General features: G+C 39.4%; 1 protein-coding gene across 4 annotated transcripts in view; it reads left to right on the forward strand.

Annotated features, from left to right (window-relative positions):
- The window catches only part of LOC127412968 (protocadherin-1-like), a 240,555-nt gene that overhangs the window by 124,247 nt on the left and 89,774 nt on the right, over nucleotides 1-26,534 (forward strand). For all 4 annotated transcript variants that reach the window (XM_051649710.1, XM_051649707.1, XM_051649709.1 and 1 more), the window contains exon 4: nucleotides 9,572-9,791. In XM_051649710.1, coding sequence (XP_051505670.1) covers nucleotides 9,572-9,791 — 220 coding nt within the window. The remainder of the gene's footprint in view (nucleotides 1-9,571; nucleotides 9,792-26,534) is intronic.

Below are 26,534 nucleotides of genomic sequence, written 5' to 3' on the forward strand. Positions count from 1 at the left end.
GACACATTTTAAACTAGATTTTTAAAAGAATTCTCATTTAGATTTCTATATTAATGTGCCAAGTTGGTACGTCGCTAGACAACTGTAAATTGCCGACAGTTCGAATAATTAACTATGTATCAAAGGAATATAGATTTTTTTTTTTTTATTTAAATACATATATTATTAGTATTAGTAAATTATTAGTAATAAATGTAACTCTTTATCATACATTGGTGCCTTTTACCATAGTGCTGTTTCCGAAGAACACCCCTTACCCATGCTAAAATCAGTCTAATGCATGGCCTGTTGTGGCTTATTGCTTTATTTTACTTACATTTTATGGAACTGTGAATATATTGGATTGTCAAAAGTGGTCACTACATGACAGGTGGCTGGATGGATGGGGTTTGGTGACTTCAGTTTCAAAAAATCTTTCAGAGTCAAAGCAAGTTTTTACATTTTGATGAAAGATTATGAAGACAAACTTTTTTTTCCCTTCGGAAATAACGTGCACAGATGAATCATGCACAATACAACCAGGAATGTGTATTATGCAAGTAAACAGGATTCATTTTATTTTCATGTCGACTTAAAAATCAGTTGACTGCCATCCTGGCCACATGAATCACTCTCCACAGACTTTATTATTCACCTTATCTGGTCATCTCCCTCCATTCCCTTCTGTTTGGCTTGCGGGCACCTCGCCTCCATCACTCATAGTCACCGAAACCACTTCCACTTGCATCTCCCTGCTCTCTCATTTCTCTCTATACATCTCTCTTATGATGTTAACAGGTATCAAAGCTTTCTGTAGTCTGATGGCTGAGGCAGGTACTTGAGACCCACAGGTGCATTTTCCCAGCCAACCAATCCCGTTCTCTGGCTTAGCTGTCATTTCTTACATAACTCAACCCTGGCACCTGCCCTCTAGCTTGGAACAGGAAGAGGGAGAGAGAGAACGACAAAAGGAAGGGGAGGGAGGTTGGTAGTGGGAGCTGGTTTTGTTTGTGAGTGAGTGCTGTCTTAGCTGGGGGCTAAAATAGCAGAAGTACACCAAGAGAGAGAACGAAGTAGCTTTTTCAGAAAATATAGAGAAATAAATCTCAAACATATATACACACACACACACACATTTTCTCCACACTCTCCCCATGTTTTTTATGCACCTTAGAATAAAAATAAAATGCATGAATCATGTTATCATTAGAAGGTTTGTTAATTTTATTATCAAAAATGAAAACTAAATGAAACCATTTGCTCTAACTGAAATAAAAATCAAAACTGTGTATATTTGATGTGTTATATATTTTATAATTAATCTTTGGATATGTATATATTAATACAATTTGAAGTCTTTGCAACCTTTCCTTCACTGAACATGAAACTGCCACTAGATAACACTAGATGGCCCTGAGAAATGTAATGCCGTTATAAATATATATATATATATATATTTATTTATTATTTTTTTTTACATTTTAGAAAATAGCATCTTCTAAGTAGTCACCCTTTGCCTAGAATTTGCAGACATGTACTCTTGACATTTTCTCAACCAGCTTCTTAAGGTATCACCCTGGGATGCTTTTTAAACAGTATTGAAGGAGTTCCCATCTATGTTGGGCACTTATTGTCTGCTTTTCTTTTTTATTTGGTCCAAGTCATCAATTTCGCTGTGTGTTTGTGCTTAAAAGTATGGATTATAGACTCACAAAGCAGCCTTTCACAGTCTTATCATCCTTGCAGACAGAGAAAACTAATGAGGAATAGAATACAATGAAGCTCACACATGCACACAGATACAGATACACACATCCAATAAGCTCAGAACTGCTGGTCTGGTATTATTCACCTGCTCTCTATATTGAACAAGGGGGACATGTGTGTGAATCCAAAACACACCCACCAGAGACCATGTTCTGTCCTGCACTCTGCAGTTTATCAGCATAAGAGGATGGCCAGCCCTCACAGAAGATATGGCAAGCGGGCTAAAATGAATCCCTCAGCAAAAAACTATCCCTGCCTATGAATAGAAGTGTTGTACTTTACACAAACACGCACTGTGTGGCGTACCTTATCTGGAGCAGAGGAGATGAGCCACGTGTTAGAGGTACTAACAAAGTTGGGCCTAAATGTAAATGTAAAGTGTCAAAGGAAACAACTGAAGGTCAGAAGCTTTCTGGCTTCCTTGAGCATTTCTCTGTATTAAGATGGTTTTAAAACTCCTCTAATGCCCATCCACCGTTACATCAGATGCACTTAAGCATTGGCTAATTATCTCCAGCACTTCCATTTCCATTCATTAAATCTAGGCCTGCAACACACATGCAATAATGGTGATGTGTTCTCATTAATTGCCTTTAAAATATAATTTTTCTCGTGGTGGAAATTTCTGTTTCCATCATGCTTAAATTTGTATGCCATGTTGCAGCTTAAACGTTTAGTTGAAAATCAACAAGTTGCCTTCACAGCTTAACAGGTCTCTCTCTCTCTCTCTCTCTCTCTCTCTCTCTCTCTCTCTATTATATATATATATATATATGTAACAGCTGCAAGGGCTTAAAGAGATAAATTAAAATTATGTCATTATTTACTCATCCTAATGTTGTTCCAAACCTGTATTACATTTTTTTTTCCTCAATGGAACATAAAAGAAAATGTTATGTAGAATTACAGCCTCAGTCACAATTTACATTCATTGTATGATAAAAAAACCCAAAACAAAACAAAAAACAGGGAGACTAACAAACTGCGAGGTCATTGAATGCATTTGCATACATCCATACAATTTTTCAATTGTTTTCCTATGTAAACATGCACTAGACAGACATCTTTGACTGTTACACTGGGTATCACTGTTTAGCATCTCACGCAGGAGTGTTGAATTCTTTAGACGCCATGTCAAGGTAAAACGAACTTCAACTGTAAAAATGTGTCTCGAGGCATGCTCTGTTCTATTCATTGCACTGAGTCTGAGTGCAAGAAGGCATTACTTTTTGTGTTCTACAGAACAGAAACAAGTCATATGGATTTGGAATAGGGATGGGCATTTCAAGTAATTTTGTATTAGAGTACTTGAACACAAAAGAAAACAAGTAATCAATTACTTGAAATTTAGAATTTAAGTTAAACCTTCATCCTTTGAACCAGTTTTTATTATTTGAAAATCAGCACCATGCATAAAAAAAAAACATCATCTAGATTCATAAATGACAAACACTCACATACTGTATAGAAACATACATTCCAAGTCTTCTGAAGCAATACAATAACTTTAAATGATGACAGAATTTTCTTTTTGGGGGAACTATTCTTTTAACAATGTCATGCATCCACAGCGCCAACCAATGCATTGAGTTGTTACGGCAAGATTTAGGTGAGAGAAGCAGTTTCTTTTCTGCCCAAAGCAGGCAAAGGCACATAGAAAAATAAAATTGCAATATTCAAGTAGTGTTTTTACAAGTTGAATATTTAAAGCTGAACGAGTACTCGATTAATCGATTACTTGTTTAGGTCCCTAGTTTGGAACAGGATGAGGGTGAGTACATTTTTGGGTGAACCATCCCTTTAAAGGGGTCATGTCGTGCCTTTTTTATTATTTTAATGTTCCTCGAGGTTTACTTATAATATTAGTCAATTTTTTTGCTAAATATATATATATATATATATATACAGGTGCATCTCAATAAATTAGAATGTCATGGAAAAGTTCATTTATTTCAATAATTCAACTCAAATTGTGAAACTCGTGTATTAAATAAATTCAATGCACACAGACTGAAGTAGTTTAAGTCTCTGGTTCTTTTAATTGTGATGATTTTGGCTCACATTTAACAAAAACCCACCAATTCACTATCTCAAAAAATTAGAATACATCATAAGACCAATAAAAAAAACATTTTTAGTGAATTGTTGGCCTTCTGGAAAGTATGTTCATTTACTGTATATGTATTCAATACTTGGTAGGGGCTCCTTTTGCTTTAATTACTGCCTCAATTCGGCGTGGCATGGAGGTGATCAGTTTGTGGCACTGCTGAGGTGGTATGGAAGCCCAGGTTTCTTTGACAGTGGCCTTCAGCTCATCTGCATTTTTTGGTCTCTTGTTTCTCATTTTCCTCTTGACAATACCCCACAGATTCTCTATGGGGTTCAGGTCTGGTGAGTTTGCTGGCCAGTCAAGCACACCAACACCATGGTCATTTAACCAACTTTTGGTGCTTTTGGCAGTGTGGGCAGGTGCCAAATCCTGCTGGAAAATGAAATCAGCATCTTTAAAAAGCTGGTCAGCAGAAGGAAGCATCAAGTGCTCCAAAATTTATTGGTAAACGGGTGCAGTGACTTTGGTTTTCAAAAAACACAATGGACCAACACCAGCAGATGACATTGCACCCCAGATCATCACAGACTGTGGAAAGTTAACACTGGACTTCAAGCAACTTGGGCTATGAGCTTCTCCACCCTTCCTCCAGACTCTAGGACCTTGGTTTCCAAATGAAATACAAAACTTGCTCTCATCTGAAAAGAGGACTTTGGACCACTGGGCAACAGTCCAGTTCTTCTTCTCCTTAGCCCAGGTAAGACGCCTCTGACGTTGTCTGTGGTTCAGGAGTGGCTTAACAACAGGAATACGACAACTGTAGCTAAATCCTTGACATGTCTGTGTCTTGATGCCTTGACCCCAGCCTCAGTCCATTCCTTGTGAAGTTCACCCAAATTCTTGAATCGATTTTGCTTGACAATCATAAGGCTGCGGTTCTCTCTGTTGGTTGTGCATCTTTTTCTTCCACACTTTTTCCTTCCACTCAACTTTCTGTTAACATGCTTGGATACAGCACACTGTGAACAGCCAGCTTCTTTGGCAATGAATGTTTGTGGCTTACCCTCCTTGTGAAGGGTGTCAATGATTGTCTTCTGGACAACTGTCAGATCAGCAGTCTTCCCCATGATTGTGTAGCCTAGTGAACCAAACTGAGAGACCATTTTGAAGGCTCAGGAAACCTTTGCAGGTGTTTTGAGTTGATTAGCTGATTGGCATGTCACCATATTCTAATTTTTTGAGATAGTGAATTGGTGGGTTTTTGTTAAATGTGAGCCAAAATCATCACAATTAAAAGAACCAAAGACTTAAACTACTTCAGTCTGTGTGCATTGAATTTATTTAATACAGGAGTTTCACAATTTGAGTTGAATTACTGAAATAAATGAACTTTTCCACGACATTCCAATTTATTGAGATGCACCTGTATATATATATATATATTTGTAAAACATTAAAAAATTTCCACCCTCATTCTGACCCTTTGTCAGGAATGCTCGGTTTTGATATGGTTTTCCTAAAGACTTAGCAGTAAACACCCAGTATTATGATTGGCTCTCTGCTCTTGACTTACCTGCTATCTCCTTGCAATCTTGCCACTACTGGGTTGGCTTCAAAAGTGATAAGGTAAAGTGGTTGTTGATGTGTTGTTGCGGAGACTTTCAGATTCAAATGTCTTTTTGGCAGCTTGGTTTCAACAACTGCTCTTTTTCCCGTAAGGATAAAGTTTTGAGTTCTGAAATGTACAGTATGTTTTTAAGAGTACAATGACCTCTTCTATGTCAAAAGATCAAGTAAAATTGTATTTTTCATGTCCCCTTAAAAATTTAGGTGACCTGTCCTGAACATTTTACAGCAATTACATAATTTTTTGAGTTTACAGCAATTATTAAAATGACAGTAAAACTGAGCCTAGAGTAATGATGCACACCCTGCCGAACAATAGTTATTTCTGTCGCAACAAATGTAGAAGCCTTGCAATCAAAACACTATGTTCATTTTCTGCCCTCTGAGTGACACTTATTAGAGTAGTTGTAAAAGGAAAGTGTTAAGCAGTGGAGGCACTTATGTGCTGGACAGCAAGGTCATCTCGCCTATCTTTGGAAGCACTTCGAGTTCTCCAGTAGTCTTTCATTGTCACCTCCAGGTGCTCTGAGATTGAGAGAAGTGCACTAACTCATTTCGTTCTGAGAAAATGTTTTTGCTCGGTCTATAAAACAATTTACATGCAATGCAAGCAGATCGGGGTGTTCAGAGATGGTTGTTGCCTAAGAACATGTTTACCTTGTAAAAAATAAACAAAACTAACACTGCAGCTTAGCACTCAAACTGTGTGTGTGGAGGTGAAGACAATGCTGAGAAGTGGAAAGGGAGAGAGAAATTAAGTGGTTTGTTTCTCTGTGGTAACTCTACAGCGTGGCGCAAGGGAGAGAGAGATTGAAAGGCAGTAAATGAAAAAAGAGAGAGATGTGGTAGAGGAACATCTATGAATTATTGATAACAGCGAGAGGATGAGTAGAGTTCTTCTACTTGTTTTTGCTTTCTCTATTCTGCTCCTCTCTCTCTCTCTCTCTCTCTCTCTCTCTCTGAAGGTTTGTGGTTTGTGATTGTTATGTCAAGGGGTGGATGTGCCTCGGAGAGCTGGGTGGCTGACAGTGGTCTCCGTCTGGCTCCAAATGCCAATTTGCGAGCTGTCTCATTCCATCTTGACGAAATGTCCTATTCTCTTCTCGGTGAGGCTGGGGTGGGGTGTGAAGTGGGGTTCTCCTGTGGGAAAGATGCGGCTTCTATCATCCTTATCAAACCTGGCTTCTGCAGTCACTGGATTTAGCTAACACTTGCTTAATACACTCCTCACTGAGCCCTATCTGTGTGTAAGTGTGTGTTTAGGTCTAGATTTGTGTATTACCCTGGGATGTACAGAGATTGTGTATCAAGGGATTTGATCTTGAGGGGATGCATACATATGCAGACGTAAGGGAAATAATGTAAATGTAATTGGTTGCGCTTAAAAGGATGAACTAGGAACTCAAGAGTTACTGAGAGCACGATCCTGCTATATTACTATTATTACGTTGATCAACATGGTTAACCTCTTTCGCTGATCCTTCAATAAGCATAAGTTGCTTTGGATGAAAAGCAAATGCTGTGGCAATTAAACATAGTTTTATAATTGGAATATGTGAGCTATAAACGTATATTTTAAGATTATTATTCAGTTTTAAATTTTATTTCAGTCAAATAGATTTACTGCGTTGGAGCTGTGTATTTTTAAATTTTATAAATAAAAGGGTCAAAAAGGCCATATATATACAGTGCATTCAGAAAGTATTCAGACCCCTTCATTTTTTTTTTCACATTTTATTATGTTGCAGCCTTATGCGAAAATGCTTTTAATATTTTTTTTTTCTCAGATCAATCTACACTCCATACCCCATAATGACAAAGCAAAAACCAGATTTTTGATGACTTTGCAAATTTATTAAAAAGAAAAAACTGAAATAACACATTGACATAAGTATTCAGACCCTTAACTCAGTACTTAGTTGAAGCACCTTTGACAGCGATTACTGCCTCAAGTCTTTTTGGGTATGATGTGACAAGTTTGCACACCTGGATCTGGGGATGTTTTTCCGTTCTTCTCTGCAGATCCTTTCAAGCTCTATCAGGTTGGATGGGGACTGTTGGTGAACAGCCATTTTCATGTCTCTCCAGAGATGTTCGACTGGGTTCAAGTCCGGGCTCTGGCTGGGCCACTCAAGGATATTCACAGAGTTGTGCCTAAGCCACTCTTGCGTTGTCTTGGCTGTGTGCATAGGGTCATTGTCCTGTTGGAAGGTTAACCTTTGGCCCAGTCTGAGGTCCTGAGCACTCTGGACCAGGTTTTCATTAAGGATATCTCTGTATTTTGCTGCATTCAGCTTTCCTTCAACCCTGACCAGTTCCTCAGTCCCTGCCACTGAAAAAACACCCCCACTGCATGATGCTACCACCACCATGCTTCACTGTTGGGATAGTATTGCGCAGGTGATGAGTGGTGCCTGGTTTCCTCCAGACATGACACTTGGAATTGAGGCCAAACAGTTCAATCTTCATTTCATCAGATCAGAGAATCTTGTTTCTCACAGTCTGAGAGTCCTTTAGTTGCTTTTTATGTGTCTTGCACTGAGGAGAGGCTTCATTCTGGCCACTCTGCCATAAAGCCCAGATTGGTGGAGTGTTGCAGTGATGGTTGTCCTTCTGCAAGTTTCTCCCATCTCCACACATGATCTCTGGAGCTCAAACAGAGAGACCACTGGGTTCTTGGTCACCTCTCTTACCCAGGCCCATCTCCCCTGATTGCTCAGTTTGGCTGGGCAACCAGCTCTAAGAAGTCCTGGTTGTTCCAAACTTCTTCCATTTAAGAATTATGGAGGCTACTGTGTTCTTGGGAACCTTCAATGCAGCCGACATTTTTTGTAGCCTTCCCCAGATCTGTGCCTCGACACAATCCTGTCTCTGAGCTCTGAGGGAAGTTCCTTTGACCTCATGGCTTGGTTTTTGCTCTGATATGCATTTTCAGCTGTGAGACCTTATATAGACAGGAGTCTTTCCAAATCATGTCCAAACAATTGAATGTAACACAGGTTGACATCCAATGAAAGTGTAGAAACATCTCAAAGCTGATCCAGAGAAATGGGATGCACCTGAGCTAAATTTCAAGTGTTATAGCAAAGGGTCTGAATACTTATGTCAGTGTGATATTTCAGTTCTTTATTTTATTTTATTTTTTTATTTTTTTTAATAAACAAAAGTTTTCAAAAATAAGTTTTTTTGCTTTGTCATTATGGGGTATGGAGTGTAGACTGATGTGAAAAGTAATAATAATTTAAAGCATTTTAACATAAGACTGCAACATAACACAATGTGAATAAAATTAAGGCGTCTGAATACTTTCTGAATTCACTGTATATTTAAGGAAATCACACGAGCAAGACTGCGATATGGCCCTACATCAGCACTGCTGTGATTCGGCTGCAGCCTGAGTGCCATAGTCAGCTTTCTGAAGATAATGTCATTTTGGTGAAATTCATCCTATTTTCTCAGTGGTAAAATAGCCGTTGAAGCTTTAGTAGTGTAGTAGTAATATGAGCGATCATGGAGTGCTGTTGAATTTAAACACTGACTGAGGCTGACTTACTTCACGTCACCAACTGGCTCATTTTACACACAAAAATGTTTGTTTGTCCCCACCTGCTGGCTAAAATACTGTATGTAATATCACAAAATTAAATGTAAAGAGACAGATAGCTCTTGACACATCTGCGCTGCTCTTACACTTTAGTTTAGAACGGCATGAACATAAGTGGAGTGATAGACACAGTGAAGTGCCGATGGTGTGCGACCATCTTGTCCAATCAGATCTGAGGACCAGAACTAACTGTTGTATATATATATATATATATATATATATATATATATATATATACATACAGTACTGTGCAAAAGTCTTAGGCACATAAGATGTTTCACAACATCATTTGTCTTGAGATGGTTATTTATTTCTTCAGCTTTAGTGTGTCAATAGGAAATAAACATTTTAGACTCCCAAACATTCCTATCCCAAATTGAATACAATTGGCATTTCACACAGTACAGTATATATATATATATATATATATATATATATATATATATATATATATATATATATATATATATATTGCAGATTGTTCCTTTGATTTAGAAAATCAGTATTTGACCCCACATTTTTCCTCTTTTTTTGTCCAATCACAGCTCCCGCATCGTCGAGTGACCTTCTCTACAGCCAATCAGGCGCAAGACCTGCACGATCCCTCTCAGCACAGTTACTACGACAGTGGTCTGGAGGAGTCGGAGACACCCAGCAGTAAGAGTTCTTCAGGACCCCGTATCGGGCCCCTGGCCCTTCCCGAAGACCATTATGAGCGCACCACCCCTGACGGCAGCATCGGAGAGATGGAACACCCCGAGAACGGTAAGAAGAGGTGGTGTGTCCCCCTCCCTTTTTTACCATCACTCCATCCTACTCTCCTCCAAACCTTTTCCAATTTAAAAGACAGTCTTTGAAACATTTTTAGACTCTCTACATCTTTAAGAGCTATATCACATTATGCATCAGAGCCTCTTCAAAACACACTTACACATGTGCTTTTATTTTGAAAGAGTAGTAAAATACATTAAATCTGAATTCTTAAATGCTGTGAAAGTTTTTATGTGACATAAAGGGCAGAATCGAAAACAAAGTACTTTTGATTTAAATGTGTTTTCAGTTAAAACTCTGCTGGCTTTGTCAATACATATCTGCATTTACAAAAAGCAATCAATCCTGCCAAGATTTTGCAATGACCCAGGCATATTAACGTACATACACCAGGAAGACCTGATGTAATCCTCCTCTGCTGTAGTTATCTCAAAACAGCTGTGTTTCCTGAAGTGTGGGTGTCCGCCTCTCCTCTCTGCCCGATCGGCAGTGCTCCCGAGCAGGCCAGGAATGCTCGGCAACACCTCTGCTCAGAAAGAGAGAGGGTGGAAGTCATTTCCAAAAGGCAGGCTGGCATTGAAAGCATTTAGAATTGCAGTTACTGTGGAAATCTCCAGCGCTGAATGTGTGTGTATGTGTGTGTATGCACACACAAACACACAGTCTTAAGGAGGTCAGGAGGCATGGAGAGAGAGAGATGTGAAGAAAAGAGTTATCAAGAATAACTGAAATATCAGCTAAAGGAAGGATCGAGAGAGAGAGAGAGAGAGAGAGAGAGAGAGAGAGAGAGAGAGAGAGGGGGGGGGGGGGGAGCAACTATGACTAAGAGACTGAGGTGGACCGAGGCCTGAATATCATGGCAGTCTTCCCACATCAGTACTTTTTCTGGAGCCCCAGGACTTTGTGTGCATGTCTGCAGGGTGGGTTGCCCAGACAGGTCTCACTTATGGCATCTGTACACACACAGCTGCGCACAGAAGCCCATGGCAGGTGCCACCAACCATAGATACAAACACACACATGCCGAGGCGATGTACAGTATGCGGTTCTGAACACATGCCGAAATGAGGTCAGGTGCAGTGGGGGTTAGGCAGTATATTTAACCGATTTGCCTGCAGGTATTTCCTTAGAATGTGTATATATGAGCATGTGTGGGGTGTGTTTACATACGTTATTATTATAGACAGACTATACATGTTCCTATTGACCCTGTCAGTGGTGGTCTGTCTTCATGGATTGCTGCCAACTTCCTGGGGTCATCATCTCTGGAGCAGAGGGAAAATCTTTACTGTACACCCTTACATCCACAAACACATCCCTCACACACAATAGAGCTAATAAAAGAGCAGAGGATCTTAAAATAAATAGCACTCTCTCTCCAATGCCAGCGCTCGAGATGACTGTAGAAGCCAAGCTAGTCTATAAATACAAGCCTGCTCTTCAAATAAGCTCCACTTCCTATGGTCACTATGAATAATGCAAGGCTGTAATGTGTGAAATAGGGTAGGCTGGGTGTGGAATGACACAGCGAGGTATGGAGGTGACAGGACAAATGAGTTTGCAGAAAAACGCTCAAATGATTCTGCATGGCAACTGGCACTTTTGTTCGTGCACTTTTTAAAGAACAAACTGTCAAAACATAAGAGACATGGCAATATGCTAGACAAAGCCTAATGCCGGTAAGAGATTTATGGTCCACATAATTACTCCTGCCTTCTAAATCCCCATACAAACATATAGCTTGATGTGACTAGTCTCTGTACTGTGAAGTCACTAGAAGGCGTTCCTACTGCTGTCGCTCTAACGTTATTGGTGGACTACACGTCTGTCCATGTCTATTGAAAATCTGATCACAGATGAAGCATTTTGCTAGTAAAACTACGAATTCATTCTAATTTGACAAGGAATCCGTTTTCTTGTCCCTAAAAATGCACATTCTGTAGGAGAGAGTGATTTTATATGAACTGCAGCAGTGCTCATTGCATTATATCACTAATAAGATTAACAAACTATCAATGTGCGAATCAAACACTCAGACTGATGGCAATTTATTTTCCACGCATCATTTTTTATTATATCCATGTACTATGTGGTATCAGATGAATCATACAGAACAGTGAAATCACTCACAGAAACTTCTCCTCTGTCTTGCCTGCACACGACTCAATTATCTCAAAGGAGATGGATGACGTGAGCTCCACTGATACCATCTTCACTCCTATCGGTTGTCTCTCCCAAAAGTTGCTCTTCATTTGCATAAAGTTACACTTTTCTCAACTTTGTTGTGTCGATCGCCACGCCCACACCTAGTCATCAGAGGTCGCCAGCTCTCATTGGCAATATATGAGATGAGGTCACTTTTTTGCTGGAAGTCGCTGCATGTTTGTACGGGGCTTAAGCGGCTGTTCAAATTTAAAACGTTTTTGCATCCATCTGTACTGGTTTTCATTTGTTTTATCTATGTAGACCTGTACTTGATGGATGTCTTTGACCGCTGTGGCACATCTCATGCAGGAGCGTTGCCTCTTTTCGACACTTTGTTTTTACATTTTTTTTAAGATCTGAATGGCCCTTTATGCAATATAGCTCTCAAGAGAGTTCTGTTTCCTTAATTCTACTTTAAAGTGTATTAGATAAAATAGAGACAAGTATGGTTGACAGTGGCAACAGTGTACTGTAGTGTGACATTTTATAGTTAATCTAAAGCTAGTATATTAAACAATATTTCTTCATCATATTCCAATCCCTACAAATGGCTAAGGTCCCTCCATAAATGCAAGTCTTTGGGATTTTTTTTTAGCAATAGCACATCTCTTCTAAACAAGCCATGTCATTTTATGCCATTTATGTCTGTAGCACAAACAATGCAGGGAAAGTTATGTCCAAAGTTTAATACTAAGGGATAATACTAAAGGTTTAGAACAAACCCTAACCCTAAATTTAAACAATATGAAAATCTAATTGGTAGTCCTGTCCCAAATTTGCACCATTGGTTGAATCTGAATTTGACATTGAATAAACAGGGCCACAAACCTACAATTACTTACTTCTAGCTGTCTCTGTAGATTAAAACTGGGATAGGAGAATGAAATGAAATGAAACCTTTTATCATTTTTAATTAACTTCAGTGTGTCACTTTACAACTAGATGAGCATGCACAATTTAAATAATTCATTATACAAATATTGGCAGATTAAATCCATGGTGCATTGTGCAAATAATCTTGTCAAACATGACTGGATATCCTTTATATTAAAAGTTCAGTTCCCAGAATTTGCCAGATTTCAATTTGGGGGGCGGGGGGAATCAGGAGAAATCAGAGATATCTTTGTGCTTCAAAAGACATTTTTGTGCATCAGACCAATAAAGTCAGAACAGGCTGTACTCAGAACAGTGATGTGTTCGTTCATCTCTCCCAGAGACCCCTTCCACAGAAAGACAAAGCCCTGTCTCACTTTCAATCTCTCTTTGGTCCTCTCTCTTCTTGGAGGAATGAACAGAAAGAATAACAAAGTATATCCGGAGGGGGATGACTTAGCAAAACTGTCTAAAAAATATCCAGTTGCTGTTCTAGACATGGACAAGGTTTGCTGAAGGAGATGTTGTCTCTCCTCCTAAAACAGCCAAGCATCAAGTCTGTGTACAAACAGGATAATAACAGTATTCACATTCAGCTTCATTTAAACAAAACAACATAAAGCACTCTTTGATAAGAGTGGCGGACTGCATTTTAATGCACTTCTGAGGTGTTTTAATGAATGTAAATTCATTAAAATGTACTTTGTACTTTGTACTACTACTATTTTACACAAGTAAGTGCTGAAATGCAAACCACAGTATTAAGTGTTTAATTCTGTGCCACTATCATCATTAAATGGAATCACAATCATATTGACCCCATTTCCACCTGGTATTAAGATGCGTTTGGGTGATCCAATCACATGTGGTCTGCCCTAAATACAGATCTAAATGGGGTCTAAACCTTTTTGTGATCGGATGTGGTCAAAAACTCACATTTGAGGTGTAAACAGTAATCCATCCTGTATTGCGTCCTGGCAGCAGTGAAGCACCGCCCCTCACCTGTCAATCAACTGCTGCGCTAAAACAACAGTTTAAAGTTTTCCGGTTACAAGCAGCTTTAAAAGGAAATAACCGTCTGATCGTAAAATTAAAAAAAGTGGATACATACACAATCACAAAAGCTTGACAGATCTTCTTTAGTGTGTCTGATATCAAAACAGACAAGATGCACAAACACCTAAAGCTCCTTTTATACAGGTTATCCACTAAATTAATGGACAATTCTGCTTGACATGTTACGTTTGTGCTAAGATTAAATTATAACTGCATCTGGGAGAAACAGCGTGCCATTTTTTTGCACTTTCTTTGTCTTTCCTGACTTTGTTGCAATTTATTATCATGCAGTAACACACTGACAGAGTGATTGATGTTTGTCGTCATGAAACAGAGACCCTCCCTTCCAAATCCGAACACAAGTGGTCACAGGAGACGCATTTAAATAACCAGGTGTAAACAGCGATGTATTTTACTTGACCACATGTTATTGGTCACCCGAGACACATCTTAACACCAGGTGGAAACGGGGTCATTGTTTTCAAACAGGAAACTCCTTATGTCTTCTATTATTTGGCAAAACAGAAAATCTCACCCCAATGTGATGCAATTGGTTGAGCCAGTGTTGCTATGTCATGCTGGTCGGGATGCCAAAACAAACGTAACAATCTTTTGAAAGCACCTCAGAGCCACAGAGTTTACACTTTGCTTACTGATTTTTTGGCAAATCAATAAAACTGCTGCCAAGGCAAAATTTCTATCAGTCTACCTGAAGTTTAATTTCAGCAAATTTGAGAAGTGTTTGTTTAGAAAACGGCACTTTCGTTGTTTTTCTCAGTGATGCCTTGGAACTTTGGCTGTGGAGAAATGGCTGTAACAGTTCAAGGACAGGCAAGGAGGAGGCAGGAACCGGCTGAACAGTCAACATAAACTTTAATTATATAAATGAACTTAAAACAAACATAAACAAACACAGACACACATGCAATGCGGCCGCGTGCATCTCTCTCTCTCCCGAACCGGTGTCTCTGGCCGCCCCTTATCTCGCTCTCCCGCTGATCAGCTGATTCATCACCGGCCATGCTCCATCACGGCCTGGCCATGACCTCCTCCTCGTCACAATGTCCTAATAGCCAAAACAGTGTCTGTTAGCTAAGATCAGCTTAGATGAAGCAAAATGGACTGAACTCCGGCTGCACCCTCTCTCTTACTCCATCTCTCTGCTGTAGCTCACTCCTCTCCCACTAAAAGGAATCATCTTCGTCTGATAATGGAGTGTAATTCCATTACCCCAGCTCAGCATCCCAAGGGGGGGCATTTCCGCCCAGCACCCCCTTCTCCTCCCTAATGTGCTCATTTTCCCTGCCTAATAGAAATGGATGGGTCTGTGGGTTTTCTCTCTAGGAAGAGTGGGCGAAAGAGTGAGAGACAATGGAGAGAATGGGATATGAAGGAAGATAATAGTGAAGAGGATGGAGAGAGAAGAGAGCAGGTGAAATGTTTTGGAGAAGAGAGCTGAGATGGAAAAGATATGAAGAACTCAAAGGAGAAATAGATTATGCCATAACAGCAAGAAAAGCAGATGGTTTGATGTCTTTCGTGTGAGCGAGTTGGTGCCTGAGAGTTTATGAGCAGTTATTGTTCTATTTGAATTTCTCTCGCTATCATTTCTCTTCTAAAGGCAGACCTAGCTTTCGTATCAGCCCCGCTGGTAATGGCTTCCTCGTACAAACAAACAAACAAACAAACAGTCTGTGAGTCTAAACAGAAGAAAGGCCTTTTGAACATCTGTGCAGTTGTCAGGGTTCATTTCTCAAGAGCCTCTCAAAGGCAGGCATGTAGGGGATCTAACGTCGCACAAAGCGTCCATTACGCCCTCGTTTAGGAGAGCAAATAGGCTGCCGTTCTCCCGCTATCACGCCCATATCGGGGGAAATGAAGGCAATCATTCGTCTCAAATGAGCAAACAAGCCATCTCTATAACGACAACATCCAGTCTGTCCCATACCATTTAATCAGGACGCTTTTTTAAGCTAGAAAACAGGGAAATTGTTTTGACGTTCCAATGCACTGCACCGCATGTGTACACACATACAAGCATACAGAAAAAATAGAGAGCTTTGAGTTGTTTTTAACTCTAAGAAACTGCAGACAGCATTTACTACTGTTGACGAGGATTTAGAGATGGTAAACATAGGGGGCCTGAGTAGCTCAGCGAGTACTGATGATGACTACCTCCCCTGGAGTCACGAGTTCAAATCCAGGGTGTGCTGAGTGACTCCAGCCAGGTCTCCTAAGCAACCAAACTGGCCCAGATGCTAGGGAGAGTGGAGTCACATGGGGTAACCTCCTTGTGGTCGCGATTAGTGGTCCTCGCTCTCAATGGGACGCGTGGTAAGTTGTGCGTGGATCGCGGAGGGTAGCATAAGCCTCCACATGCTGTGAGTCTCCATGGTGTCATGCACAACGAGCCACATGATAAGATGTGCGGATTGACTGTCTCAGAAGCGGAGGTAACTGAGAATTGTACCCCACCCATCCAGATTGAGGTGAGTAACCGTGCCACCACGAAGACCTACTAAGTAGTGGGAATTTGGCATTCCAAATTGGGGAGAAAAAGTGAAAAAAAAAAGTGATGGTAAACATACACTGGTGGCCAAAAGTTTGGAATAATTTAGATATTTTTCTCTTATGGAAAGAAATTGGTACTTTTATTCACCAAAGTGGCATTCAACTGATCACAATGTATAGTCAGGACATTAATAACATGAAAAATTACTATTAAAATTAAAAAATAATAATAATAATTACTTAAACTACTTCAGAGTTCTCATCAAAAAATCAACAATGACAGCTTTGCAGATCCTTGGCATTCTAGCTGTCAATTTGTCCAGATACTCAGGTGACATTTCACCCCACGCTTCCTGTAGCACTTGCCATAGATGTGGCTGTCTTGTCAGGCATTTCTCACACAACACTCCATAACACTTTTTTCCAATTATCTGTTGTCCAATGTCTGTGTTTCTTTGCCCACTCTAACCTTTTCTTTTTGTTTTTCTGTTTCAAAAGTGGCTTTTTCTTTGCAATTCTTCCCATAAGGCCTGCACCCCTGAGTCTTCTCTTTACTGTTGTACATGAAACTGGTGTTGAGCGGGTAGAATTCAATGAAGCTGTCAGCTGAGGACATTTGAGGCATCTATTTCTCAAACTAGAGACTCTGATGTACTTATCCTCTTGTTTAGTTGCACATCTGGCCTTCCACATCTCTTTCTGTCCTTGTTAGAGCCAATTGTCCTTTGTCTTTGAAGACTGTAGTGTACACCTTTGTATGAAATCTTCAGTTTCTTGGCAATTTCAAGCATTGTATAGCCTTCATTCCTCAAAACAATGATTGACTGATGAGTTTCTAGAGAAAGCTGTTTCTTTTTTGCCATTTTTGACCTAATATTGACCTGAATACATGCCAGTCTACTGCATACTGTGGCAACTCAAAACAAACACAAAGACAATGTTAAGCTTCATTTAACGAACCAAACAGCTTTCAGCTGTGTTTGATATAACGGCAAGTGATTTTCTAGTACCAAATTAGCAATTTAGCATGATTACTCAAGGATAAGGTGTTAGAGTGATGACTGCTGGAAAGGGGGCCTGTCTAGATTTGATCAAAAATTATTTTTTCAAATAGTGATGGTGCTGTTTTTTAAATCAGTAATGTCCTGACTGTACTTTGTAATCAGCTGAATGCCACTTTGGTGAATTAAAGTACCAATTTCCTTCTGAAACAGCAAAATCTGTACATTATTCCAAACTTTTGGCCACCAGTGTAAATTGCACATAAATGCAACAGTTTTAAATGATTCGAGAGACAGGGAATTCAGTCTGTAGCCAGTGTTTGAACAAGAGTCTTTAAAAAGAAATGCACTGTAACATTTATATTAAACATAAATCATGATTCATGCAGACTAGGGAAATGCATTAATGATTATGGCTGCCGTGCACATCTTTTAATTACATACTTTATGTGGTTTTTGCTTAACGATCACGCAGACACCAGTGATTCTGAATCATTTGCTCCCCCCTCTGCCCACAAATCCACTCATATTTATTGAATCTTCTAAAACATCAAGCCATAAAAAATGAACATAACTGAAGACAGAAAGGCCAGCATAAACTTGTATCACAATTGCAAACATGACTAATTGATCAGATATATTTATGCTGGCAGAAATATGAACCTAGCCACTTTCAGGTTTGTTTCTCTTGAAGTGGCTTTGTTTGTATGCTGAGGATTCCATGGCAACCCTAATTAAAAGGCAAGAGCTTGAGTTTATAGAGCGGCTGGAGAGGATATAGACAAAGAGCAAGAGGATTCATGGTTTGGTCGGGAAGGATGCTTGAATGTTTACCACTGTCTCCTCTTTCCCCTTTGGATAGCCTGTGAAAGTATCTGAGGAGGTTTAACCCTCTAACCGCAGCTCTAGCCTCCAGGCCTCTGTACAGCTTGACGATGCATGGGAGAAAAGAGTGTAAGAGAATGAGAGAGAGGCATTGGGTGTGTGTACAATAATCAAAAGCAGATGCACTTGGATGTTCTGGAAGTGTTTCTCACACAAACACTTTCAGACTTCCTGTCCCGATTCACTATTGACTCAGCTCCACTGGGGTGTCAGGGTGGCCCACCCAATCATGAACTTGGTCCCCCCATTCTTAGATGGGTTGCAGTGATGGAGTCAAATGGTAATACCATGATCATTGCCATAATACCTTGCTACTGAATGATTCATTCAGGCCTTATATGGTATTTACAAAGTACTCCAATATTATTACAAAAATACTATGGTATTATCGTGGTACCATGTCTAAAAAAACTAGGATAATAACGTGGTACATTTTGACACTTTTTTGTTGGCACCAACTGTCTGGCCCACCCTGAGTGACCTATGGCACACCTTGCCTCTTAGAGCTGCAGTTGGACCAGGCTCGGTAGTTTTTTCCACTGTGTTGTCCTTCCCAAAGTGACATGCGGTCAGAGTCTAAAACTCCCTTATTTCACTCGATCCCCTCCCTAGCTCTCTCTCTCTCTTTACCCCTTCATAGTGATGAGTGTGTGTGCTTATCAGTCATGACTCCACTGTGACAAGCGCTTGTGGGGCAGCTTGGGTCTTCACTAAAATGAGCAACCACAATGCATCCAGGCAATGGGTCATCTCGCCCTACTCAACCTCAACAGTAAACACACACACATGTGTGTTTTTATCTTTGTGGGGACTTTCCATTGATTTCTTCTACTTTTATACTGAGCTAATTATATTATTTTCGCTAAACCTGAAGTATGTAACATTTTTGTGTGTTGAAATACTTTCTCCTATCCCAGCTTAATTTGCAGAGACAACTATTAGAAAGCCATTAAGAGGTTAATTTTCTTGAAAATTGTAAACACTGTGTTTCTGTTTCGCTAAGAAAATTTCTCTCTTTGTTTTGAGCGACCCGCTTAGACCTGCCCCAACAATGTTACTCATCCAATGATGTAAGTTGGGGATGGGACTACCTCTTTGTTTGACCAACAGCAGACTGGGGGCATAATCCGTTTTGTGGCGCTAGTAGTGCAGAAATTACATACATCAGCTTTAACCCTAAACTACTCCTAAACCCAGTCTATCTAATAATATTTGCAATTTAAACATTGCTTGCAATAAATTTAGTTTCGTCAGGGTACACAGTTATGCTGCGTTCCATTCAAGTAGGATGTGGGATATTCCTACTTGATATCTCCGATCATAAATGCATTCCATTCCCCGATTTTCGGAAGATGACATGTAAGGAAACAAAACTGCAATGCTCCCGTTAGCTTAGCAGGGGTTTGACTCTCATTAGAGCTGTCTCCTAGCAACCCAACTGATAAACAATGCTGCAGCGCTAGCATTTGTGCTTCAGGTGTTCGATTATCAAAAGAGATTATAAAAACCATGTTTTATACACCTGTTTCTGCAAGTGTTTGTTAAACAAGCTTTAATATCATGTAATGTGGAAATGAACACATTTATCGATATTACTTAGTGTATGTTTATCACTTAATTTGTACAGTATATCTCTCTGAGTGTCGACATGTTTGTGTGACATCATGCCTCTGCATCTTCTTGAGTTGAGAGTTTCTGCACGAGCCTACAAGTTGTAATTCTGACTTCAAGATGCATTCCATTGCACTTTTCCTAGTAGGAAGTTGTAAAATCCAACTTTCCGAGTTGAATGGAATGCAGCACTACTTTTCAAAACTTGATCCGACACTGAATGCTCAAGCAGCCTAATTTACATTTAGAAAACTCATGATGTTGCTATAACAATGCAAATGCAATGCAAAAAGCACTTAGCAATTTGCTTGAAGTGTAAATCATCTCCTTTTCTGATTAATAAATTAAGCAATCACACGTCATGCAGAACATCTTGTGTTTTTAAATCCATAAGGATCTCTTTCTCAATGGTGATAGCAGCAGTAATGACAGTCGACTCGTCATCAAGATCTCGTGCTCTTCACTTTCAAATTACAGTGTAATGGTGGTAATGGTAAACAGTGGGACATAGTCTAAAGATCACACCCACCAAGAACAAATAAGTCAATCTGATTGGCTGATGAATCTGACAATCTGACTTTAGTTGCTCATTCATTTGCACTGTTGAGGGATTCTGTGGAAATTCTGAAGGCCTGACGGGGTGGAGCTCAAACTCACGTGCTGCTTTAGGCATGTGATTTGTGAAACAGTTGTCATGCTTCACTTGTAAGCATCAAGGAATAAATTCTGACTGGATAAACTTTTAATTTTTCTCTATTTGTTTGTAGATTAATTAAGAGTGGAAAGCAATTAAAAATACATAGGCAAAAAGGTGATTGAGAATGAAAGGATGAAAAATATTAATTTATTTGGCATGTTAGGTCAGCAGAGAAGGCTTTGCTGGCCCTGAGAATTCACCACTGCCTAAACCTAACCATCACATTTTGTCAGTTTCATTAACACATTATTTTGTATGTTTATTAATCTGTTTTTCTCATCTCCTCTGACAATGTCAGAGAAATCAGCTTTTACTATTCGTTTGACGACATTTAGTCCCACAATTTAGGCAAAAATCGAACCCCCAGCACACACACGCCGACTTTTGAAGCTACTGTATATAAGTAAGGACTTTCCATAGACTTAATGATTTTCATACTAAGATAATGGTATTTAACATACTCTATCCATAAACCGAAGCCTGTAGAGATTATTAGATTGTAAGCAAAGATTTGACCAATTTATAAGCATTGTATGTAGTGAGAACCATTTCAAATGACCTCACAAAGCAGGTTTTTATTTAAAAAAATGTGGCCTTTAAAAGTATAACCAAACCTGTACACTTACAGTATTCACAAAAATACTTGTGCACACACACAGTTTAAATACAGAAATGCACACATACTGTAAAGTCACAACTTAATTGGAATTGTGGGAAACTCGTGAAAGCCCAGTGGACTATGGAAGTAGATCTAATGCCTCCACAAATTATATAATAAAGTGAGCTGCAGTGGACCACAGCTGGGCTTGTACACTCTCTCTCTCTCTCTTTATCTCTCTCTCTCTCTCACACACACATTCACACACACACACACACACACACACACACACACACACACACACACACACACACACACATACTCTGCACAGCTAGCTATCTTCAGATTTTGAAGTAATGCTGAGCACTTGCCTCCATGCTGAATTTATCCTGCCATCCCCACAAGGAAGGAAAAGCAGGGAGTGATGCACATGTGTGTGTGTGTGTGTGTTGGACATTCCCTGGTTCTTCTTAATTAGCTGTGCTGTTTTGCTATAGCTGCAAGATGAAAGCCCTGCACGCTGGGAAAGTGGGTGATCTCCCCCACAGAGCCATGCTCTCTTTCTCTCCTCACTGCCAATGTACAGTCCCTGCTTTGAAAGCTAACAATGGATGCAGACAAGATTGTTAGTGCCATTTCTAGAGACACTCTTCAAGCTTTTTACAAAGAGAGAGCAGGGCAGAATTTCGTCAGATATGAACAGTAAATGACGTTGCATGAAGTGCAGATAATTACAAATGAGTTATTTTGAAATGTTGTGTTTATCAGATAAGTTCTTATTAAATGTGAGTAATTTCCGGGCCATTAAATGGATTTGCAAAAATTAATGACTGTTTTCAAGCAGGTTTCACCAAGCACACCCCCATCTTTCATTGGTTGGACAAAGAGATAGTCCCGCCCAAAAAGTCTTGATGCTCAAACTAATATAGAGATGTTTTGATTGTGCCGCAGGATCAGAGTGTTCACATTTTTTGGGGAAATCAACCTATGGATGGCGTGTTTGTTATTACCTCTGCATATTAAACTGGGATAGGAATACTTAGTTTAACACTGAAAAAAGTACACCTTTAAAGATTATGTTTTTAATACTTTCAACATTAAAATAAAGAGGCTCATCTTTCAACATTGCTCTGTTTGTTTGAGCGACATTTTTATTAACATTAGCTCAACCATTGGCAATGTGTGTGTCTGCATGCACATTCTTACACAATTATTCTTATTAAGCCTACAAAGTGTAAGGTCATTTAAACAGCTTAAACTGTGTTCTTTAATCGGGTTAACGGTGTAAGCAAAAACGGATCACACACATAGATTTTTACCCATTACCTCGATTAAACTCTGCATGTAAACACCTTTACCAGTGTTTCTCCCAATCTGCACAAGTGCTGTTCGCATGCCTGTTTACGTTTTGACGTCAAAAGTAAAAATAATCAAATGCTTTCAATTGTAAAATGTAAACATGGGTTTCTTACATTGTAAACACACTCACAGAGTTTGGATTGGTGCTATCTCTTTATCCAGTTGATGGAAGAAAAGTGTTTTAAGAATTGTATTCCTGAGTTAGAATTGTATTCCTGAGTGCAACTGTGGAGATGTGCTGCTTGTAGAAGTGTCCATGGAAGAGACAGAGATAAAGAGGAAGGAGACAACAAGGAAAGATTCATGGAGGGGTTTATTTCAGAAGTGCAGATTGTTTATTTGTGCTTATTTGACTGTGGTCTGCTGTTCAATATTAGTGAGCGAGGGAGAAAGAGAGAGAGAGAGAGAGTCCTGAGAGGAGAAAAGAGAGAGGTGTGGTTGCTTTCTCACTCTGTCCAGAGCAGTGCATTGTGGGCCGCTGTTGTACATTGGAGCAGAGCTGGCAGACAGGAGCTCCACTATTGAATCACAACAATAACTAGAGTGCTGAGCACTGCAGTTCCCCTGCAACGAGAGAGAACGACAGGGAGAGAGATTGGCACTGGAGGAAAATGAGACCATGAATGTGGAAGTATAAAAGGCGCTGGAGTATGTAAATGTTAAGTGTGTGTGCGTGTGTGCTTGTGCAGTGTGCAGCCACCCCTGCTTCTTCATCATCTAAGCATCCCTGGGTCATCCCTTGCCAGGCTGTCTGACAGGTGCAGTACAGTGAATGCAGTGTCACGCTGTAATTGTACATCCCCGTTATGTCAGCGTGTAATTGAGCACACAGCCTACAAAGGCCTGCCAAACACACACACAAGCACACACACACACACACACACACACACACACAGCTCTGAGTCAGTGAACAGGACACCGCTTACATCCCATGCAATGCCTTTATTAGAATTGTCAAAACACTGAGGCTATACACAATTCAGTCTCGGATAACTAGATGAATGGGTTTGTTAAAGGAATGTTCCGGATTCAATACAAGTTAAGCCCAATTAACAGCATTTGTGGCATAATGTTGATTACCACCAAAAAAATACAAATAAATAATAATAATAATAATAATAATAATATATATATATATATATATATATATATATATATATATATATATATATATATATATATATATATATATAAACTTTCTCTTTATTTATTTAAAATAAGCAATTTCAATAAAGGCACATACAATGGAAGTGAATGGGGCCAGTTCATAAATGCTACAATACACAAAGTTTCAAAAGTATAGCGAAGAGATGTAAACATTATATATGTTAACAAGATTTTAGTGTGATAAAATCGCTCCCTAACTTATCTGTGTAAAGTGATATCCAATACCTGGTTTACAAGGTCTAGTTGCCATGACAACGAAGTTGTATTTTTGGAAATAACTTTTCACAGAACAGGTTAGTAAGAGATTTTAGCATTTTAAAATCATGTCAACATGTATAATGATTACATCTTGTGGCTATACTTTTATATTTTAGCGTATATGGACTGGCGTCTTTCACTTCCATTGTAAGTAAATTAATGTAACCGCAATTTTTGCTTTTATTTTATAAATTTTTTTTAATAAAGGAGGGACGAGTCAAAATTATTTTTGTGGTAATCAACAGTATCTCACAACTGCTGTTGATTGAGCTTAACTTTTATTGAATACGAAGCATTCCTTTAAGAGCAAAGGATTCTGGGAACACTGCCATTAAGAGTGCAGGATGTAACTCATCTAATTAGCGAATGTGATGTGGAGTCATGTAAGGATGAAAGAGTTCACTCTGCTCTGTTTGAGTCTTTTTTTTCCCCCACTATTTCTTTCTTTCATACTCCCTGCCTAAATTATCTCTCCATTCTCTGCATCCATTGATTTTACAGTGGCCTTTGCATTTCTTTCTCTCACTCTCGACCTGTAAACTATTTCTCCCTTCCGTAGACCTGTAACCACACTCACCTCCTTCCCTCTCTGCTTCCGTACCACTCGGTAATTCTGGTTTTGAAGCCGATGGCAGGTTCCCCTTTGAGAGAATATTCACCCTAATTGTATTTGATCAGGGAAACCTTAGTATCGCGTATCTGTGGCTGGCTTAAGTAACCAGAAGCTCAGTGGCTCCAATATATGGGACTGAACCTTTAAAAGGCTCTCTGGGTTTTAAGTTTCGGCAGTCTTAATGAAGGAATTGAGATGAATATGTGAAGGTCTCTGGATGTAACATAAGCAGCATATGGATTATGATTGTGTGGTAAATGTCATCCCTCAAATATGACTGGAGATAGTTAATGTTCGTCTTTCCTGGTGTTTGAATTGGAAAAAAATAAGTCTATTTATCTAATTTGTTTGATTAACCAAATATGAGGTAAGAATAATTTATTCAGTTTCGCAAGATCTAAGTTAATTTCATAGTGAAAGTGAATAGTGTATTATTATTATTATATATATTTGTTATTTTTTTGTTGGTTGCCCTTTTCACAGATCCTGGGGTTATTGGAATCATATTCCGTGGAACGTTCGCTTTTCATAGAATTTGACAGAGGTCTGTGCAGCTGCAATTTTTTATAAAGTCTTTGATGTGCTTGTTTCTTTTACATCTAAAAGGCTGGACAAATACAATCTGACTATCTACTCACTGGTTAATAAGGACATTCAATGTCTTAAAGGAATAGTACACCCAGAAACTTAAATTCTGTCATAATAACTCACCCTAATGTTGCTTAATACTCTTAATATTCTCGCTTCTGTGGAACACAAAATATTATTTTTTAACAAGTCTTCACATGGTTTATTTGCCATATATTGAAAATGAGAAGTTACTTTGGTCTGTCAAGCTCAAAAAAACAAACAAACAAACAAACAAACAAAACAAAAACACCATAAAACCAAAGTAAAAATTATTCCAAATAAATATGCTAAATAAGTCTTTTGACACCATACAATCATTTTATGTGATGAGCAGAACAAAAATGTAATCGCTATCAAATTTAAATAATTTAAAAAATCACTGCATATGGGAAATCCTTTTCCGATGACCTTGTTGAAACCCTTCTACAATAACACCAATCCTAAGATTGGCTATGGTGTTCAAGCTCCACCCTTTTAGGCGTGAAGCTGTCCGGTATATAAGCGGGCGCACAAACACCATTCCTCAGAATTTTCTTCCTTCAAGACTGCGAGCATCTCTCTCATCTAGAAGCCCTCTATAGCTTCACCATCGATATACACGAGTCAGTGGGTGGGATCTTCACGGCATCGAGAAGACTCTCCGCTCCCCTGCAGTGTTCCGGTGAACATATACTCCGCCTTGCCGCTTGACACTTCGCTGTTGAACGGGTATCCTGATTTCCCACAGCGCTTCGGCAGGAGTTTTGTATCCTTATAAGCTTATTGTTGATATTGTGTGTAAATATATATCACAAAAAGTCGCTTGATTGTACGCGTCTTTTTAAAGATGTCGTTCCGTAAGTTTTCCAAACGGCACATCCAGTCATCAGACGGTCATGAGAGCTAAGTTCATTAGAGCCCTGTTATGCCAACACAGGGACTTATTGCTCCAACATCTGAACAGCCTGGGCCTCAATATGAACTGGGCGAAGAGCACGCTGTTCCCCAGCCAACAAATCTCCTTTTTGGGAGTCCGTCTCGACTCCATGAGCGAGTGTGCGCATCTCGCGAGTAAGCGCATTCAGGCCATTCTCCAGTGTCTGTCTCAGTTCAAGCTGGGGAGAACACTTCCACTGAAGCTGTTTCAAAAAGCATTGGGGCTTATGGCAGCGACATCCGCCATCATTCCATTAGGTCTTTTACACATGAAAGCCCGCTTATATACTGGACAGCTTCATGCCTAAAAGGGTGGGGCTTAAACACCATAGCCAATCATAGGATTGCCGTTATTGTA

Source organism: Myxocyprinus asiaticus, chromosome 22, assembly GCF_019703515.2.
Source record: "Myxocyprinus asiaticus isolate MX2 ecotype Aquarium Trade chromosome 22, UBuf_Myxa_2, whole genome shotgun sequence".
NCBI lineage: Eukaryota > Metazoa > Chordata > Actinopteri > Cypriniformes > Catostomidae > Myxocyprinus > Myxocyprinus asiaticus.